A 21829-nucleotide genomic window follows, 5' to 3' on the forward strand; every position below is an offset into this window, starting at 1 on the left:
TAACTGCAGGTGCCTTGCTAGTTATGAAGGATGTCCCTGGTGGGAGTAGCCTATGCCATTTATATTCCACAGTCTAGGGGTGCTGGCGTCCCCTGGTTGATGTGGCAATCACTAGGGGAAGAGAGGGCTTCCCAGGTTTGAGGTAGGACTCCTGAAGACAGGTGGATGTAGTTCTCAGTTAAATCCTCACCGTGCCTTTGCCAAGCCTGCCGTCCCCACCAGCCTCACTCCAGGAGCAGCGGTTGCATCTGTGATGCCAGGACAGGACGCGGTGCTTTCACCTTGACACAGGTCCGAGGTGATCAGTGCTACCTGATGGTTTGCCAGCAAACACGTATGTGGTCAGTGTTTTTTGGTGGCGTTGTTCATGACATGGGAACACGTGCTGGTATGCAGTAATGAGTATCAGTGCTCAGCATGCCCTAAATTTAGGGCTATCCTCAGTTTGGTGTGCTTGGCATCATCATTTTCACCACTCTGAAGTGTTAGTTCCCTCTGAAAGGAAACTGGAGTTGCGCTCAGTGAGGCTGGTGCAGGCTGAAGACGGGTGCAGCAGCACAGACTCGAAAATTCGAGTTCAGAGCACATAAATCACGTGTCAGAGTAAACCATCTTTAAATCTGGTTAAGAGAAACTTATCTTTGCTTCTTCCCACATACTTATTTAAATAAACTGCGTGTTATCATTCAGCCGGTTAGGTCTGCCTTTTTGAGGATACCTTTGTTATATATATATATATATATATATATATATATATAGTGCGTTGTATTAATATCGGTGTTGGCCAAACTAATTTTAAAAATGATCCAATGGCAATTCTAAGTGTTTCTCTGCCTGGTTGTCTCCAGAAGCAGGCACTGCTGCCCTGCGAGAGCTGCCGGCAAGCACAGGAGTCGCGTGGTAGGGATGCACAGCTCCCTTGACCCCGGTCCCGGCAGCACAGGGGGCTCGGGGCTGAGCCGCAGCCTGGTTTTCCAGCCTGGGGAGCACCTGGATGCTGCAGGGGGGAGGTAGAGGCTGGGAGTAGGAAGATGGAGCAAAGAGCTGAATTGTATAATCTTTTAACTTCAAGCTACAGTTTTCAAAGCCAGTGACATATTTCTGATGAATAAAAACTTTAATTGTTTTAAAGTTGTTTATTGCAGTGTTAGTAATCTGGAAAAGAGATTGGCGATAATAATGTTGGATTTGTTGGTGGTTTTTTTCTACTGTTAAGGGGCTGTATTGTTCTGTCCTTGCTAGAAAGCAAATTTTAAGACCTTGGATTCAGAATTAAATATGACCTCAATGTTTTAAAATACAGTTACGATAACTATCCATTTAGTAGGGGGGGGGGGGGGGTTTGTTTATTTTTGACATATGGTCAATATTCTTATGCCAATTATTAAAGATGTTATTTTGTGCTATGCTCACTGTTTAACATATTGCAGCTGCCATAGTAAATGCAGGCTGATGATGACAGGGGATGTTGAGGAAGCATGTTACATGAACTGCTTCTTAGGTTAAATTACTATAGTGTCTGTACATAGGTAAAGACAGAAATCCACCCTACTTGATAAGAGAAATTTATATTATTTATATGGAACAGAACAAACCAATTTACAAGAAAGGCACTTAAGTGGGAAGCTTATTTATTAATGAGTGTAGGACACAAGCTAATGGGGTTGTAATGCAGATGCACCTAAAGCTCGGAGGACAGCAGTCTCCAAGGTCTGCTCACTACTTCAAAAGAGAGAGGAGAGAAAGCATACTTGAAAAATATTCCTGCACAATTCAAAACAGAGTTATGTAAAGTAGTTTTGTCTGTCTTACCTTAGAAGGATGGCCTGTGAGTGTCTCCATTGCTCCTGCCACAGGACGTCAGTGGGGTTTCAGATCAGGAATGTGCCGGTGCTGGGGCTGTAATTCACAGCTTCCACTAGAGCCCACCTTGTCCTCCTTGGGGGGGTTCAGATGCGATTGTAAGGCCATATCAGGTCCACATCCCAGGGCAGCGTCTCTGCATGGAGAACTCCTGAAGCTCCCAGATCCCAGCAGCGAGGCGTCCTGCTGGGATCCAGAGGTTTGTGGGAGAAGCGAGGAGCATGCTGAGGCCAAGGTGGTCCATGAAGGGGAGAATTTGTTTAAATTACAGTTCCTATATTCAGTATTTAACAAGCTTCTTTTGAGGCAGCAGTTTATAGACTCTTATTTCAGTTAATTATAACAGCAGTTTTTTGAAAGAGTATTTTTATTGGTTTTATTGATGTGCCCTACTGTTTTTCCAATCCTTTGATTGGGTTCTGCTTGGTTACCTGCGAGGAGAAAGGCTTGCCTCCCCTGTTCGGAAGATGCAGTAGGTGCTGGTGGCAGAGGCAGGTGATGGGCTGCTCAGGACCTGGACCGCTCCCAAAGGCTCCCACAGCCCTCGGGGGGCTTCCCGTGGTGCCGGCAGAGCCACCTCAGGGACAGCTGTGGGTCTTTCTCTGGCATACATGCCCGTGCCATAGTGACAGTCCCGTGTGTGCAACGGGGTACAATTACACAAAACCCCCAAAGAGGTGATCCGTGGCGTTTTTAGTGCGTCGCAAACGATAAACAAGAAGTGCTGACAAAATGAAGGACAGTATTCCCTATTTTTTGTCCTTCCTGCTGTTGTAGGGTTGTGGCTTTGGTTTTGAGGCCAAATTGGTAAGAAGTAAAGCCAGTTCTTCGTCAGGTAGTGCCATTTTAGGAGAGATCCTGCCAGCCCTATAGAAAAGCTTTGGAGAGCTATATTTATTAACTATGCTGCTTTAATTGGCATGTATGAGCAGGTTCTTTTGAGCGCCCTGTTCTCAGCCTATATTGACATTAAACTTTGGATGATGAATGCCTGCCAGGAACCCACATCTGGACAAGCTTCATGATGTTTTCACCTGATGCCAGTGTTGGTTTCTGTGTTTTCTGAGTGTCCGTACCTGGTTCAAAAAAGTAAGTATTTCTTTGAACTGATGTTAGAAGCTTCACGGTAACATGGGGAGGGTCAAACTGGCCTCAAGGGCTTGTGTCAGGTGCCTTTCCTGCCATCCTTTCCCCCATACAGCTGCTTCGGTGTGCAGAAGGGCCTCATACATATGAGGGAAATATTTTCATAATTTTTTTCAAGCAGCAGATGGGCAGCACGTCTCCGGTCGTGGCAGGAGTGTGCATGTCAGGCCATACGCCAGTCCCTGCCCTGACGGGAGATGCTGCACATCAGGCATCAGGTGAGCCTATGGCTGGTCCTAACAGGACTTGCTCAGAGGGCACAGACTGCATTACACCCAGACCGGGAACTTGCTTTGAAAAATGTCCTGATGAGTTGAATTTTTAAGAGGTTCCTGATTTATCTGTATCTTAATTCACTTTAATAGGCTGGAGTTATCTGCAGGTGCTGTTGATTATAATTCTTGGTGCTCACTTTCATCTGGAATTCATGCACTAACGCACGTCAAGGTGGACATCCAAAGTCAGAGCCCAGTTCCAATAATTCAGCCTGAAGTTTTCCTCCTTTGGTTTCCCCATGCACCAGTAGAGATCAGAGACCCAGGTCGTGCAGTATAAGGGTTATAATGTGTATTTTAACTGCCTGAGGTTTGGGTGGTGGTTGTTTGGGGTTTTTGTTAAATCCATGCATAACTGACATTATATCTATCTTAGATATGTAGAAAAAATGTGAATTTTACTTCAGGTACCAGTTAGCAACTGGGTTATTGCTATGAGGCAAGCTTCTGGATAGATGTGGTGGGGGTTGTGTACGAGGTGATGCTGCGTGGCAGCTGCACAGGGCTGGGAGACAGTGGGGAGGGCTGTGGTGAGTACCCTAAAACGGAGGAGCTAAGTGGAGAAGCGAAGGAGTCTGGTGTGCAGTTTAAGGGTCCCCTGCAGCCAGCCCTAACATAGTTAATTGCCTGTGATAAAACCGACCTCGGAAGTCTGATGGGAGAATTCTTTTATATAAGAAAAAAAATGTTTTGTAACAGTTTCTTGTAAGTGCTAAAATTAACTGACTTTCTTTTAACCTAATTATAGCTAGAACTGATGATATCACCTATGCTTAATGTTGCCTCGCATCTTGGGTGAGAGTGTGCTACTGCCTGTAACTTGCCTGAATTTTTGCTCTTTGCTTTCAAGCATTTCATGTGAAGCATCTGCTTAACTGTTTCTGGTTGAGGGTCTTTGGGGCATGTGCTTGATCTCTGTCATTTTTAATCTAGAGCAGGGTGGTCCTTTCCTTTTGCTTTTTTAGACAAATCTTCCAGTCATTCTGCTGCCAAACCCACTGATTTGAAACAGAAATACTTAGGAGGAGGCCACTCTGATACTAGGAATACTTGTGTTTTCCAAATCTGGCCTAGCAGATGGCCTTCGAAAATTTCGTTCCTCGAGGGGGAGGGGGTCTCTGGGGAAGCAGGTCTCTGGGCTCCGCATGGGGCTGAGCACAAAGGCGATACAGCCTCGCAGTGCTGATGAGCACCAGAGCTAACTATACTTTTCTTGACCTGCCTGAATGATTTCTGCTAGCACAAACGAGGTAGTAAACGTGCCAGATGAGAGAAAGAGGAATTCCTGGAGAGAACAGGAATTAAGTCTGGAAAATAAGTGGCTGGGAGCCAGGAAGAAAGCAGTAAGTGAATCATGGGCCAGCACAGAGGTGGACCACGAAATCTACTGTAGAGCAGCAAGGCCAGGCAACGGGTAGTACTGAGATGCTCCCAGCAAGGTGAGTTAAGGAGGATGGGTGGTGGCCAGGGTAGGAAAAGGGAAGAAGATGGAAACTGGCCAACGTAAGGAGAGGGAAGGAGGTTGGCATGGGGTGGACAATGAAGCAGGGCTTGGGTCATTGGGGGACACAGCAGAAGACTGAGGGAGATGAAGAACCGTAACTTCTTAGGGGTTGTTCTTGCACCTTACTGTTGTTTTAACAGAGATCTTTGTCCATAATGAGTTAAGCTTCTCTGAAAACACAATAAATATGTTCAGGAAAAATAAGCCAAGACCACACACACACGTAGCATTGTTTTCTTTGAACGTGTTTCTTGTGTTCCTGGGAAAGTCCGCCGCTCACTGATTGCTGTGTTTCCTCCATGGTCTCACAGTACCATATCCCAGGGAAAGATCTTGTTTGAAATCTGTGTCTCTCTATATAGAATTCCAATCAAAACTTTAATGGTACGGGGCAGTGAGTAGCATTTAATGACCTTCAGTGCTATCACTTGAGTCTTTTGGGCATTGACATTGATTTTCCTTATCTTGGCATGTGAAGACAGGAGTCTCACTCCCTTCTTTAACGTGTTTGCTGGTATGCACTAGTAGCACAGAATAAGCAGGCAGCAGCTTTGCAGGCATCACGGCTGGCAGCTGCAATGGGCTGCGCGTACTGCTTTCTTGGGCAACCTCGGGTTTGTACCTGAATGTAACATCATTAACTACAAGAGTCAAAAAAGCAACTAGGCCATTTGGATAGCTATGTGTTTTACTCGAGAGGTGCATCTGTTTATTTGGAATTTGTGTTTGGTACACAAATTTTTGTGCAGATGCTTCTTTTTCAGGGTGAAAGAGAGGTACCATTTTATTGCAGAATTTCTGACCAGTCAGATCTGTAAGAATTTCATCCTCAATAACAGATACAGGCAGAATGGAGAAAATATTGCAAAGGTTGTGTGACAAGGAGTAAGCCTTACTCAGTTCTGAGTTCTCCTGCTCTTGCGTAAATGCATCACTTTCTTCTTAACAGGTCTTAAAAGGAATTGCAGTGGGGTCACTCAACACCAGTTGAGTGTTATTTCTGTTTATTGCAGCTCTCATCCTTTTTTTAATCTCCTACTGCTTTCATACAGACACTTCATTTATAAGAAGCTAAATTAAACTATGTAAGGATGTGCTTCTCCATGAATTCTAAACCTAAAAAGCTGCTTTGTTCATTGATTCAGTTGTGGGGGAGAATGCAACACAGACATACGGCTATTTGAACTCTTTATTTGCCACACTTACAATATTAATAACACTGTTTCTAGAAGTTGTCACATCAAGTAAAAGATCTTCATTCCAGACTGTCTTTTGGGGCCAAATTGAGACTGGATGCATGCATTTAATAAATTGTAGTCTCAAGTAGTCATTTTTGTAAATAATTAGCTTCAGTGAAAGAATAAGTTAGCATATTGTATGCATCTAATGTTGCAAATGTACATACAGCAAACTTTCCTATTAATCAACAGTCAAGCACTGTAAGTTGGGTCTCATACATAATGAATTGTTCTTAAACCTCATGGGTTTCATTGATAGAAAAATAAGAGAAAACACAAGTGTAGTAAGCTTTTGAATAAAATTTAACGAGATTGCTCTGCATCCTGTAATCATTTTGGAATCATTAGAGACCAGATAATTCATCTGCAGTTTTGGGGTGGCTTTAGCCTTCATCTATCAAAGAAAGACTATTTAAATGACATTTAGGTGTTGATAAAATGCATTTTTATTTAATTTCACAATGAGTTATAAAAACGCCAGCTAACTCTACATTTATTATGTAAAGAATAATGCTGCATGACTGAGTCTCATTTTAATGTTAATTTTTGTGTTCTAATCATTACTGATTTTTTTCATTTGAAAAGGAACATGCCAGCTATTTCTCTAAGAAAAAAATGATTTGGTAAGACAAGCACAGATCTATGTAAGTAGAAGAAAAAACCAGGCAACCTTCACTTTTTCAGACAGTGCAGCTGTCTGTAGAAGCTCAACTTCTGGTGCATGCACGAATGTTATGTGGAGAGTAGTCATTTGCAGATAAAATAAAAAAATGCCATTTAAAACAAAAAAATTACAAAACATTGTAAATTATAATTGCCCCTCATACCTATTTCATGGCAAGGGAGTTACCATTCAGATCCCAGAGAATCAGCAGTGAATTCCCTTGCAAATGTAAAAATTTACTCTTATTTAGGAGGTCTTCACAATTAACTATACTAATGACCCTAAGCCCTGGAGATGCTCGATCTAGCTGATGTGCTCCAGCTGATCGGTGCCCGGGGAGTAGTTTAGCCATGGGTGCTCACTGCCAGGAGACATTCCAAAGCAACGGCAGCTTTGGTTGGTGCAGGAGCCTGGCTGAGAGGCAGTTTGCCGAGTAGCAGGCACTGGGAGGCAGGGCCCGTGCTCATGTGCACGGGCTTCTCCGGTCCTTGGGCTGCAGCGAGGCATCTCGTGGGGAAAATGACCCAAGGACCGTTTTTTCTCACTGGCCTCAAGTCACTCAGAGACCCTCTGCCTCCTGTCTGATGCTCTGAGGACTGGTTTGTTCCTTGGGTGACTCACAGAGGGATTATGGCTACATACTAAACTCTCCCCGATGGCCATGACAAAATTCTGCTGTAATTGGGCAGTATTCCCAAAAATGTTTTCCTCTCCACCCATGGGTAGATTCTTTCTGTAAGATCCTTTTCCATAAGCCTGATGTCAAACACCACCACCACCTTTTTTTTTTTTTTTTTTTTTTTTTTGCCTGTTTGGTTTTTTTTTTTTAACCCAGGCATGAGGGTAAAAGCCGTTCAGAAGTCCACCCACATTCCCCCTCTTGTTTGACATTAAGTGGGTCTGCAGTCTCCAAGAGAGCCATGTCTAAATTGCTGTCAGATCGCATCAGGCGCGCTGGCCGCCAAGCAGGGCTGCCGGGTCATGTCAGAGCCCATTCGTTATAGCTGGATTCTGCCGCAGCGATGGGCCTCTGGTCTTTCTCCCTTAACAAGAGGATTAGCATGACAGCCACACGGAGCTCTGTGCAGACAGTCACCCAACACTTGCCTAGGTTGGGCTTCAATTACCCGTTGGGGCGGCCGCTGAGGTTGGGTCTCCCTGGTGTGGTACAACCTCAGGTCCAGGAGACCCCGTCTCTCTGATGGGCTCCCTGGTTTGGGGAGGGTTTCCGTGATCTTCCCCCAGCTCCCTGCTTTTTTGGTGTGTTTTGTATTGTTTGGGGGGAATTTTGAGAAAAGAAAAAGAAAAAAAGGACTTTTTAGTACAAGGGGGGTTTTCTTGGCTGTTTTATTTCTGTTACCTGCTCCTCCATTAACGCATTCCTATAAGGGCTGTTTTTTCGTCCTTACTGGACATAGGGTAATTTTGATAATTTTTGGACCTGTTTAAGGTGCAGACTTCTAAGAAATCAAATGGCTAAAGAACTGTCAAAATACAGAGGAAAAAACCATGGATGTGTCCCGCAGACACTAATTCTTCCTACTTACCCCAGCCTGGAGGTGCTCTTCAAACTGGAACGCTGAGCACTGTGCTCCCCTATAAATGTGCTTGCAGATTTCCAGGGAGAAACTGCAATGTTTCCTATTACAGGTTTAATTAAAATTTAGTATCTGTGTCTGCCAAGTTATTCTGTCTCTTTTTCCTGCTTGTAAATTGTGAGGCCGTAGGTGCTGGGGAGCGTCAGGAGCAGCGCGGGGAAGTCAAGGCTTCCTTTTGGAGACAGGTCTTTGCCTTCTGCTCTTTCTTGCCTGCCCCTGCCTCTGCCCATTGCAACTTCTGCAGACGCTGGGGTTGCTGCTTGGCTTTCATCCTCTGGACTCTTCCTGTCTTTCTCTGTCTGCCCATGTTAGGCTCGGTGACATGGACATCTGACGGTGGTTTTGATGACGGCAGGCTAAGAGAAGGGTTTGGTGAGATTTTGTGCCATTTGCATTGCAAAGAGCACAGCTGATGATTGCTTTCACAGCATTCTGGTCATACCAAGACCCAAAAGCCTCTTAATTAGGACCACTTTATTTATATCTTAATATACTATTGGTTGTTAATGAACAAAAAGTGCATGTGTTTTTTATTCAGGGAACACAGTGGGAAAGATTATGGACACCCTTAAAAGACATAGAATGGAATGTGGTTGAGTGTACAAATATGTTTATCTTCTATATGCCTAAAGATAGTATATTGCAAACCCAGTGATCTGCAGTGCCACGTGTACCATGGTGTCAACACGCAGTTCAGTTGGTAACAGCCTGGCAAAGACCCTAATTTTCCATGAGAAGAAATTGGGAATTTATATGTAAGAGCATACATTCTGTATCTTTGTTTCTATTTATTTTTTCTTTTATGTCTTTATCCCTGCTGCTACCTGAGTGGAATTGTTGTTGTTAATGTAATAATGAATTGTCTGAGTCTGCCCGCTTGTACCAGTGACCCTCAGCTGGCTGCAGTCTAGGAGGAGTTGCAGTCATCTTTTTTCACGCCAGTTGGGGAGCTTTTTTGGTTTATAACTTAACCAAATTGAGATAAAGGGGTCTCTTCTTCATTAGCTCAGCACCTGAAGCAGTTTAGAAACCTCTTCCCAGGCAAACCGCTGGTGGGTGAAGTAGTTATCTGGGGAGAAAACTTTCAGGCGTGTGTGGCTACAGGCTGTGGAAGGGAGCATTGGATGTTGTGTTCAACCAGTCAATTATATTTAATATATACAAATATTTTATAAATATATAAATATGCTTTGGAAGCCAATAAAACATTCTCATAACATTTACCCTAAGGAAGCTGCCAGCTCTTAGCTTTAACCGAAGGAAGCTGCCAGCAGAGCTGTTGTGATATATTCTCTTTACTTGAAATCATGCAACTCAAGGTCCATCTTGTAGTGTTTCCATTCAGGTTTATTAAGGACTGACTGAGGCAAAAAGTAGAAGTAAAATAAATAAGTAGAGGCATACCCGTTTAGAACACAGCTACCCACTGAGGCTTCTCACAGCATTTCTCTGGTTTTCATTATGGTTAAGCTATTTAGGATGACACTGAAGCCAATCTGCTGCTTACATGTTTATTTTGGAAGCACGTTAGAAACTTTCGGCTCTTGGCAAGTGGTTTGGAAGGAGCCTGTTAAACTGAAACAGGTGGTGTTTCTACTTTTCTCCCCCTCTGCTAAAACCATCTTTTCCGTCATTTCATCCCATGCAAACACAAGAAGTCACAGAAGAAACGCGGCTGGGATGGAACCTCGGGAAGACACCTCTCAGCTGCGTGGACGCCAGAGCCAGCTGGCTTCTTTAGCTTGTTCAGTCTTAAACAAGAGCTGTAATGGAAATAAATACGTAGGATTGCAGTAGGAACAATATGGAATAGCTGTCGTATGGGTAAGCTGGAGCAGCAGGTCTGCTCTTGGGCTGTGGTGGATTCCTGTGCTGGGACTGACCTTACATCTCTCTTGGACTTCACCACCACCGAGAGATGAACGCGCAGGCTGGAGACCTGCAGCAGCAGCAGTTGTTCCCCAGCCTGAAACAGAGTCTCCTTCTGAGAGGCATCCAACTTAGAAACACACACAAAAAAAAAAAAAAAAAAAAAAAAAAAAAAAACCACACAAACAAACCTAGGTCTGTATTTTTAGATGTCTGCTTTTTATAGCTTAAAACAAGCATTTTTTTTCTGTTTGAGGAGTGTGTAGTTTTAATTAAGCATCACATTCTAAAGCTGTGTAGATGAGTCAACCACCTGGAGCTGAATATCCCTTGAACATCACCATAAAGTTAAGCCAGACGTCTAACTTACTGCACACGTTAGAGGCTGGCACATTGATGTGAACAAAAAAGTTTCCATTAAAAAAACCACAAAACAATACAACCATAAAATGCAACAGTTGACCAAGTGAAAATATAAAAACCTCCACTTTTAATTTTTTGAAATGCCAGGCAGCACCCAACACAATTCACTGATGAAAACAAGTGCAGTGACAGTCTCCAGTGAAAGTGCAAGTGATTTAAACAAGATTGCTGCATTTTAAATAAATGCTTCTCATTATTTTATCCACACTGAGAAATAAAAAAGAAAAAAAAAAAAAAAAGGTTTTGGTGCTTTTTAAGGAAGGATAATTGAATTCTCCAGGGTGAAAGTGAAGCAGTTTGATTTCTTACACCTTCTGGTTAGTTTCTTGCATTTTTAGATGAATATGTTTTCTTTTCCTGTATAAAAGTAAAAATTGCATCTTGTTGAATCACAGGTTTCAGACGAATGGCCATTTGGCTGTCACTGTGCATGCTGCTGGCTCTGCTTTCTCCTGTCCATCTTGATATTAGAGATGCTCAAAGATCAATGCATGGAGTAGCCTGTTCAGAAACTTTCCAAGAAGTCTAACACTGAGCAGAGGAATTTCACGTGAGGGGAGAGATTTCTTGTGACGTAAATCATCTGCTCTCCTTTTCTTCTTGCGGCTGTTTTGAGACAACTTTTCCCTTGCTTTTTGAAATGGGCATACGGTTTAGTTGGACGAAAGCGTGGCTTTGAAGCCTGAGAAAATCCTTTAAAAGGCTGGTGTTTTAAGCTGAATTTTTCATGACGAGGTAGTTTGTAGAAGGAGTGCTGCTATGCAACTTTGGAAAGAGTAAGGGGAGGAGGGCCAGTAGAAGACACCCATGCATAAGTTATGTTCATCCTTTTTCTTTATTAATGCTGTCAAATTCCCAGGAATAGTTGTTAGCATTTCTAGCCAAGCACAATTAATGTGAAGACTTTTTGGTTGTTTAACTTTCTGCTGATTTGAAGCTCTCAGCATGTATGTTGGCAGTAAACTTTGTATCCTACAGGAAAAGAAGTCAGTGTATTCTTAGAAAGCAATTCATTTTTTTCTTGCAAATCTTTTGCTTTCTTGACCAAGGTGGAGGTGGCAGGTACTGGGAAAGTGTCTGGTGCTGACGTTCTGGGAGAATGTTCTCATCAAAAACATCTAGAGATGTTCAGCAGTGAGAAGGCACTGTTCTCGAAAGCAGTAATTACAAAAAATGAAACATTAAGACTTATATCCAAACATTCCTGCCAGGGAAGACCTGGTGGAAGTGAGCAATGTGTGTGTGATGGCAAGGAGGAACATAGCCATGCATTGGGATGGCCCAGCCTTGCTACAGTGCACAGCAGGTTCCTGCAGCCCTCCCAGCTACACCTACAGGCAAAGCAGCTGCTGTAATTTGTGTCATTTTAAAAAGATTGATGGACCTTTATTCTGTATGTTAAATATGGAGCTAGTCGCCTGGTGGTTGCCTTGAGGCTTCAGGCAAAGCCCTGAGCAGCCCACGCGCCAGCCTCAGCAGCACTGCGCCTCGCCGGCTCTGCCGTGCTGCTCCCACCTGTTTTGGGGCAGAACGATGGTGCTTTGGTGCCTTCCTGGAGCAGGAGGAAATTGCAGTGTCTCTTTGGCAGCATCAGGCTGGGGCGGTTGGAAGCAGAGCTGGGAGCCCAGCTGCTGGGGACTGCTCTCTTGCAGGGCGGTGAGGAGACGAAGTCTTTCGGTTTTATGATGATATTACAGTCCAAATCATTTCCAGACTCCCAAGAATGTGAAACAAGATGATGTGAAAAACATAAGGTTCCTGTAGTTTTGAGTGCTTTCTATGCTCTTCCGGATAAATGGAGCAGAAAAGTCTCCCAACTTCTCTTTGAGCTTTCAGAGGCATTATTATATTCTGTAGTTATTATATTGTCGTAGCTCTAACAATCCACAGTAAAACTGAGCCATATTCTGCTGAGTGTTGTACATGTGCAGAATAACGGATTATCTGTGGTGTCGAGAGCTTGGTTTGACATCCGTGTTGTAGCTGTTGGTGCAAAAAAGTTTATGCATGACTTCTCGTACTTTTGTTTTTAGTGAAGATATTACTAAATAGCAAAATAACATAAATTAGATATCAGTTTTATAAAGCAGTTCGATAGTACTTCACACACACACAAATCAAAATCATTAATTTGGTAAATAAATGGAAAGAGAGGAATAAAATTTCACTTAATTTCTAGTGAATTGGATCGAAAGGTGATTCTTCACTTTTGTTTCGCCTCTGCTCCAAGCCATCAGCTTGCATTCTGGAGTGTGCGGCTGGAGTATTTGAACGGTCTCCGTCTGTGTCCCTCCTCTTCTCTGCCACTTTCTAATCAGTAATTATGTGGTCTTCAGTGGTTAACAATTAATCAGAAAGTGAACTGGGGCTGGGGGAGATGGCAGGGCCGTCTGACCATGCACCAGGTGAGTGAGCGTAACCCCGGCCCAGCCCCTGCTTGCACATGGTTTACCCCGTCCAGCGGCAGAGCTGGGGCTGCCTACACCAACAGCCCGTCCTGTGTTTGGCTCCACGAGCTGTTGTGCATCACGCGTGTGAAGACCTTTGGTCTCTCTGCGAAGGTGCCTCGTGGCAAAAGCAGGTCTGTCGTCTTTTATGCCATTACTGGTACATCACATATTTCATTTTCTTAGGCTTTCTGCTGGGAGGCAACTAACCAAACGTTTTCGCTCACTTGCCACATGTCAAGCGTAAGGGCAAATACGGGTTGGAGTGCTTTTTCGCCATACCTGGTTGGCAGAATTGCTCTGGTTTACTTTCTTCCATTGTCTCAGGTTCACCTGTGTTTTTGATATTTCTACAATTATCTCTCCTTTCTCCTGCTTTGTGACACATCCAGCCTTTCACCAGAAAACTATGCTGTGGTGGTTTAGCAGCATCCCATTGAGAAACTTCTTGTTCTGGAGTCTGGCTGTATTTCCAGCCGGAGGGAAAAAAGAAAAAAAAAAAAAAAGAAATTAAGCTGTAAGAATCAGTAAACGGTAGGATAACTCACCAGTGGTGCTTAAGATTCTGGAAAGAAGATGACTGCTGGCAGGGCTTACTGTTTTGGCAGTCACCCTCCGTGTTGTCACCTTATTGGTCTTCTCATCGTTTCTCTTGGGTGCGTTGCTAATGGGCTCTGTTTGTTTATTGGTACACTGAAACCGGTCTCTGCAGTTTTGAGAGACACCAACCACACTGCAGCCTTGTAAAGCACCAAGAGAGCTCCACCACCCCTTCACCAGCGCTGCTTTGCCTCACTGAAAGCATACAGGATGGGAAACATGGCTGGGTATTTGCAAATCCAGTGTTCATGTTTTCATTGCTTTCATATACACGTTGCTCTTCCAGAGGAAAAGGAGAATAAAGTAGCAAGGGAAGAAGTACATTTTTGTTTACAGGTGCTTTCTGTTTGCTTGCTTTTGCTCTTCAGTATCCTGCAAGCACGAGCTGCCATTGAAAATCAAATGAATTCTCAATTGCTTCCTTCCAATTCAATAAGTAGAGAAAAGCAGAAACCGGCCACCGTTGCTGGAAGGAAACGGGGCAGAGGAAGGTGCGGGTCCGGCAGAAAGTCATTTCCTTTCCTCCTTTTCCCAGGGATGGTCCCTGGGGAGACGGACTGTGCCCTTGGGGCACATGGAGGAGAAGCCTCGGTTTCATCCACTCTGGAAGCACAAGGATGCATCATCTACCATGGACTTGGGTGGTTTTCTTGTTCCCTGACATTTCCCACTATGGCATTTTCCTCTCACTAATCTTTCATGATTTTTTTTTACAGGTGTAAGCAACCTTGTGTCATCATTGCATTTCTAGAGGTGATGAGGATGTGTGTTTGTTCTTGCTGTTACAAATCTTTTCACCTTTATCAGAGCAGAAAAAAGATGGAGTCTGACTCCAGATTGAATGTTTTGAGATTTTCATTTCTTTTTTTGCTAATGTAGAGAGTATGAATATTCAGTCTTGTAATTTTGATCATTATAACTTTACAATTCTGCCTCTTGCAACAGGGCAGAGTCCTCAGCTGCCTGCGAGGTGTGCGAAGGCGCGGAGGAGATGACGGAGCCGCTGAAGCAGTGCACAGCCTGGCTGCATGCCTACTTCTGCGAGCCAGCAAGGACGGCGAGCCTGCCTGTGCCAGCCTTCCACCACCCGCTGCTCCGGCGAGGTCTGTGCCCGGGGGCGCCCATCCCCTCCCTGCTCCCAGCGGCCGGGGTGCTGCGGGTCCCCCTCCCTTGGTCTTGGGCAGTGGCCATAGGAATGGTGTGGCTCAGCTCCCGACGGTGGCTGGCTGAAAGGTTGGAATGTGTACACTTCTGAAGGGCACTAAGCTTTTCAGCAGGGTCACTGCTCAGGTAAACTAGCTTTTTGCCAGCAAGGGGGGACGTGTCCGTGACAGTAGACATGTCATAGAAGCAGTTGGTGATAGCTTCTGTAAGGTAGGTATGTTTTTATTCCTCAAAGTTACTGTAGATTTTTTTAATATCTTTTTAAAAAAAGAACAGGTGTCGTTACAAAGAAGTTATGCTATTTATGTATTTAGATAAAAACAAGACCTGAGAAAAGTTTCTCCTTACCATTCTCTATTCAGTGGCTGTGTTCCTGAGGGCCTTGTAACAGAAGTCAGTCCCTTGAAATGAAATAGATCCCATTGCTTTAAAAAAAGAAATCTCCAAAGTCAGAGTTTTGCAGTGCTTTCTTGTCTGTCCATGAACATCATCATTTCCCACCAAATAAAATCTTCATTTTACTAGATCATTTTTTTAATTGTAGTAGCCTCCATAATGATATAGGACCGTAAAGCAGCTAGTACCCTCTACATGAGATGAAGTAAGATAGCACTGTTTTTAATATAAACTCTGAATTGTATGTACTCTTTCTTTTTTCGTAGTTCAATGTGAAAGACACCTTTTTGATATGGGTGCATAGGTTTGTGATTTAAGGCCCAGGGACTATACGTCTGTACCTGTGTAAAACAGTGGCCAGTGCCGCCTGTGGAACGCAGGGGCTGTTCTGGCAGGCACGCCTTTGCGAGCCGTAGCTACAAGAACTCAGCTGTCTCTACTGCTAATTGCTGGTTTTCTTCAAATTCCTGTAAATAGCAGGCTTCTTGCTGTTACACTTTCTTATCCTTACATAAGATGCGGTCATCATGCAGAGCATTCTGCGGATAATCAGGCTGTCGCTCTGGAAGGTGGGAGCCTTACAGCTTGTGAGCTTTGCACAGCACCTTTTTTTTAACTATGAACTTCATCCTTATCCTTCCATGGTACGAAACTTTTTCAGTGCAAGATCTTTCCTAGTCAAATTACAGAGCGAGTACTGAGTATTTTTAAACAAAGTTGTATATTGCATTGTCTCCCTCTAAATTTTATGCAAACACCGTTTTTATCAAAAAAATTTTGTTTAGAAGTTTTGGTGAAACCGTCTTTAACGTATGGGAGGACAAGCAATGATGACGCTGTGATCCCTCATCACAGTTGCTAAACTGCTCATAAAGTACAGCCTTCTGGGTGATTAAGTCATCATTTGAGGATATTTTGTTTTTATTAGCAGGGATGAAGTTAAGAGCCTTGTTGTGAAAACTTTAGGGTTGGGGTGAATGTGAATGGGCAAAGCTGGGTGGGAAATAGCGGCGGCTGCTGCTCCTTCCATCTCTGAGCAGCATCAGGGGAATTCTGCTTCCCCGATTATCCACCAGAAGATTATAAAACATTTAACATAATGCTTTTACTTTTATTAATTTTCCTAAAAGGGCTACTGAATTCTTCTTAGCTTGGCTAATGACATTTCTTGATGTAAGCGCTGCTGCTGTTGTTCCAGCCAGTGTTTCGGGGTTTAGCCGCGAGCAGGCTTGCCGTGACTTACGGTCAGAGTTGGCAGGGGACTTTGGTCCTTCCCTAGGCAGCAACCTTCCTGTGCGGGCAACACTGGAAGAGTCTGAAGTTTATTTAAAAGAGGAAAAATAAGTGAATTTCCTAATAGGAAGCTTCCTGAAGGAAAGTTCTTCAGCACTGTCCAAGTGCAAAAGTCCAACCGAGAGCTGCCTGCAGGGCTGGGACGGGACATGGCCAGTGGCCAGGAGCATCAGTGCTGGGTCTGCCTGCAGCACCCGCAGCTTCGTGGAGGATGCGGCTGGCGGTTCCGCTGGCCAGGCTGGCCGCATGCCAGGCGGCGGTGGTCCTAATGGGATTTGACCTTCTGTATCGCAGGTTCAGTGCTGGGAGAGGCTGGAGTGTGTTTTTCTTGTTTTAACATGTGCAGGTTCAGGTTTTTCTATTTTAGTTCAGTTATTCGTTCTTGAACTGAGACCAGGTGTGCATGTTTTAGCGGGAAGGGCATGTACATAATGGAAATACTAACAAAGAATTAATTGGCACAAATCGCAATGATGGAGAACATTTCTGTTCTTCTCTTACATTCTCTAGTAATGTTTTTGTAAAATAGGAAAAAATTATATTGGCAGGAATGTGGAAATACATGTCAAAAATTTGAAGGGACTATTTTCGAAAGTTACTTAGTAGAAAGGCAAGGTAAAAAACACATTATAATGGATTACGTTGTACATTTCAATTAATCTGTAAGTCAGAATTGCAGTAGTGCTAAATTAGGAATTTGGTATTTATTTACTTTTTCACATTTACATTTGAAAGTGCCTACTCATTTCTCCAGGCACTTAAAAATGCAGAATAAACATAAGCGGGAGCATGAGGATCTAAAGCCAGGAAGACTTTTTTTCCTCAGACTGATTTTCTTGCAGCTCTTCTAGCAAAATGTCAAAACCTTTAGCCCTTCTTTTCTCCCCTTCCCTGTAAATATGACCATTTATGGTGTGGTTCTTTGATATTAGGTGCTTTGAGTTCCATCATTAAGAGGGTTTGTGATCAGGACTGACTATTGGGTATCTTCTTCCTTACTCAGTGCTTTTATCAAGTTCTATTTTTCTGGGTTTTTTTCTGTGCTGGCGTCATCTGAGGACAGGAAGGGTTTTGCTTCTGTCGAACACATGAAAGAGATTCCTCATTTAACAAGAAAGTGTAGAGTGCTTTTGGGATGAAGCACTTCTCGATTCATGGTCAATTTTCTGCAGCTACTTTTGTGCCAACTGGGAAGGCATAGTTCCTTGTGGAGGCAAGGCCAGTGATGATCAACTTGGATATGACAAAAGTGGAGAGATTTGCAAATTCAGAACGTAGAGCTCTCTTGCAGAGTGCAGAAAGCCATCCCGCCGTGGCGGCAGCACCCAGCACAGTGTAGCGCCCGTAGCTGCTCTGAGTGGTGGGGCTGTTCAGTTTAGCCAGTGCAGCCTATTTTTTTTTTATTTTTTTTTTAATGCCATTGAAAAACTGGAATTTTCAACAATTTATGCCATGGCCAGTGCTTAATGTGGAATTTCACTGAATAAAGAAAAAGTCATTTTTTCCCCACTTCTCTGTAGCATGACTTCAAGGTGTTATGCCTCAGAAAAATCACTGAACATTTAGAATGGGAAGTGATTAATTGGTCTTAATGTATCATGGTCATTAGCCCCCTTTATATATGAGGAAGAAAAATTGACCCTGTTATTGTTTTGAAGGCTATGCATGAGTTGCTTGATTTGTGCATCTGTGAAATGGAAAAGGCAATGTTAAATTGGCCAGTCATGAATTTCCTGACTTGACTTTATTTGTGCTTGATGACCGTAGTGGTTGCGGTGTCAGAAAGCATTGCAGTGCTGGACACTGCAGCAGGGAATGGTTGTGTGTTTGCAGACCAGATGGCTCATTAGAGCAACAAGAGCAGAGGAAATTGGGGACACACAAGAGTTTTCCTTTGCCCTGTGACGAGCCGCAGCCCTGGGGCTCTGCTCTTTGCATGCCATGCCGTGCCATGCCACGTCCTCACCAGATGAAGACCTTTAACTTAGCAAAACCACACTGTTACGTTCTTGAGTCTGGAGTTCCTCCGTCGGGTCCCTGCACCAGAGGCGTAGACCTGAAGCAAAGCCGTGCCTTTCAGCTCAGCCCAGCTCAATCACCCTGTTTCTTCAAATATGCTGTGAATTACTGTGTCAGCGCGAGGGAGGAGGTCTCTGCAGGTCTGCCAGTGGTGTTCATCTGTGTTGCCTTGCAGAGAAAAACCATGCAAAAAGACGGAGAAGGAACAACCTGAGGATGGATAGCGGTGAGGTGAGCTTTGCAAGCCAGATCAGTAGCTGAAATTTTCCGTGCATAATGTATGTTACTCATCCAAGAAGGGATATTGATGAAACATCTCATATATAATGGGAGCAGACAGTCTTCAAAGAAACTGGTAGTACCTCCATCCTCCCTCCAAGATGACTTCGCTCCAGACCCAGGCCTGTAATCAATAATTACCCTTGTGATTTCCTGGGAGCCTTCTCGTTCAGCAACTCGAACCACAGCAGCATTAGGCTAGTGAACTAGGTGTAGTCCCTGCAAAAGACAGCAAAGCACACTGAAACACCAGTTACGGGCTGAAGAAACTATTCACGTTCTGGTGTCACCTCTGTGGAGTTGGACTCGTCCCTGCAGGGGGCTGCAGGTGGCCTTGAGTCGCTCCCTCTAGAAAGCATTGTTGGAGAAAATCCTGCCACTGATTGCATCTTGATTACCCTTTCACCTTCCTGCCAGTGGCATGTAGTAGCACATCTCTGTTTCACTGGTTTTGCACAGTCTAAACTGTTCAAGAAAATAATCTACAGCAAATTAAGAAAGAAAAGTAGATTTTATGCATTCTGATTATAACTCAGCAAAGGCCAAAGTATTTTTTTTTCTCTTTGTGTTTGCAGTGCTCAAATCACAAGTTATCTGAAGATCGTGGGGCTGTTCGTTTGCTTACTTCTGAGACAGCAAATTCAACATTCCATGAATGCTTACATTTAACAGAAGTGGGTTTAATGACCATACTGCTTATGCTAATTACAGTGTGCAGTATATCATAAATTTTTCTCACGTACAATTTAGCCAAAAACTTTTTCAATAGATGAAGATTATTTAAATAAGGAAAACATCTACATTATTAAAATGAACACAAATCTCATTTCCCTTGCTTTAAATTACAAGGTTTTTTAAAGAAAATCATAAAAATCATTGAATTTGTTGAGATACTGCCTAGTAAATCTAGAAAGTTGGAAGCTTCAGGTGCCGGTTTGTGGATAATAGGATAGCAACTCTGTGTTCACATTCAGTGAGAAAGAAATGGCTGGTAAAAATGTCATTCTTTAAAACATAAGAATGACTAAACTACTTTTCAGGAGCCCCAGAAGCAGAGCGAGAAGGTCTGAGGCTCAAAGTGGAGAAGATATGAAAATACCTCATCAAAAGAGTAGGAGTAGGTGGAGGACACTCAGGGATGTCGGATGTTCTGGTTGGTCTTGGGGTCACTGCACAGCTTCATTTTATGTAATGAAAAAATAAGCAACATTACGTTGAGGTGATTTGTAGCCTTGAGGAGAACAGGAGAAAATGGGAGTTAAGGGTGAGAGCAGGTGAGAAATGGAAAGGATTAATTTGACCTTTGAATGCATTCATTGAGCTGTAGGTAGCTTAGGTCATTAGTAGAAAAAGTAACTATTAGCACGTTAAGTTCGCCATAAACTTAAGAGTTTTCTGCTCAGTCCGAGAACGATGTTTGTGTGGGTGTTAGCAAGACAGTAAATATTAAAGTGAATGATTTTATTTGTAATTTACGTCACAGTTTTACTTGTAATTCTTAAAGTGATGGCCTATGGATATGAGAGATATCTATAGAGACGTATGTTCTGAGTACTATGTAGTTTTAATTCTCTTCAGTCCTCTGGATGACTCCTATCTTTATTTGCCCTTTTAAAAAAAATTGTACTTAAATGACTTTTCTATCATGATCTAATATACATAAATCCATACGCAATATCTGAAAATACACTAGCTGGCTGGAGCTTACTAGGGTGATACACAGCCAGATAGGGTGCTAAAGCAATACAAGTAGTTTTGGGTTTGTTTGGAACTTTTCTAAAGGTACGTATTTTCATATTGTGTGTACGTACATGTCCAGGGGCAATGTATTTAGTCAGTCCCGTAGTGATCCTTTTTCTCAACGGTCATAAAGTTGAGTCTATAAACATCAAACGTTACATCAAGGACCAGTCCCTGTGATTTCCTTTCTTTGTCTTAGATATGTGTGTACACATGTTTTATAAAACAAATAAATTGGTTTTGAGTGGCAGGTACGGTGCAGCTGGCGGCCCTACCTCTCACCAGTGCGGTGAGGATGGCACAGTGGCCAAGCCCCAGGCCAGGCAATGCCACTTGGTCACTTGCCATATTCAAGGCACAACCAGCCTCAGTGATAAAAGCGGAAGACTCAGCCTAAAGAAAGACCTCCAGGAGCAAACCTCTCCCAGTATCATCTCTCCATGTTTACCTTATTTCACGTCAAAATGGAAAAAAAGGGTAAAGTTCAACTGGGAAAGTATGAGTCCACCAGCATTACCAGGTTATATTTATATTTTACAGAATCGAGTTGCCCTTTTGAGTAACCTGCTGAGGAGGAGGCAAGGCTTGTCCTTTCCTAGACAAATGCAAAATTTCATTCTTACCATTTATTTCTGCTGCAATTTGTAAAATTTTCTTAATTTTGTAGTAGAGATTCAATCCACTGAAGAAAAAAAGTTGAAAAATGTTTCTGACTTCAGCTTTTTCATTCCTGCAGCTTCATCAGACATGCAAATACGTTTCTGTTTAGGCTTTTAGAAAACGTTATTTTAAAGTAATATGAAATAATCTGCTTGAAAACGTTAGTACTTCACATATCTGGACATGGCAGATTCAAGTGCAAAGAGATGACAAGCTTTCATATTTATGTCTGCCAACACAAAATTCAAATTCTGGAGACTGGCACCTTCTTTTATTACTATTTCATTTGAGAATAGTTTTGATAAGCAGAAAGTCACTGTTTCGCTAGACATTTAATGGATTTTTACAATCCAATACTTTCCTACGGTTGTCTTCAAACAGAAATCAATCCTTTCCAATGTTCAAAACCGAAAGCAACAAAACCCAAAACTAGCCAGTTACTTATATGTCTCAAATAATTTTTCCAGCCCAGCTGACCCATTGCTTTCTTTCAATTTTTTGTATTTTAAACCAAAACTAAACAACAAAACCAAAGATCAGTACAAATGCATTCTGGACAGAAGTATTTACAAAATTCGTGACTCAGTTCCTGTTGAAATCAAAGCAAAATTCCTATCGTTTCCAGTGGCAGCTTGTGTGGGTTTAAGTGAT

General features: G+C 43.0%; 1 protein-coding gene across 1 annotated transcript in view; it reads left to right on the forward strand.

The window, feature by feature from the left end:
* The window catches only part of MGMT (O-6-methylguanine-DNA methyltransferase), a 168716-nt gene that overhangs the window by 118858 nt on the left and 28029 nt on the right, over positions 1-21829 (forward strand). The window contains exon 5 of the mRNA XM_055719789.1: positions 14573-14730. Coding sequence (XP_055575764.1) covers positions 14573-14730 — 158 coding nt within the window. The remainder of the gene's footprint in view (positions 1-14572; positions 14731-21829) is intronic.

This window comes from Falco cherrug, chromosome 9, assembly GCF_023634085.1.
Source record: "Falco cherrug isolate bFalChe1 chromosome 9, bFalChe1.pri, whole genome shotgun sequence".
NCBI lineage: Eukaryota > Metazoa > Chordata > Aves > Falconiformes > Falconidae > Falco > Falco cherrug.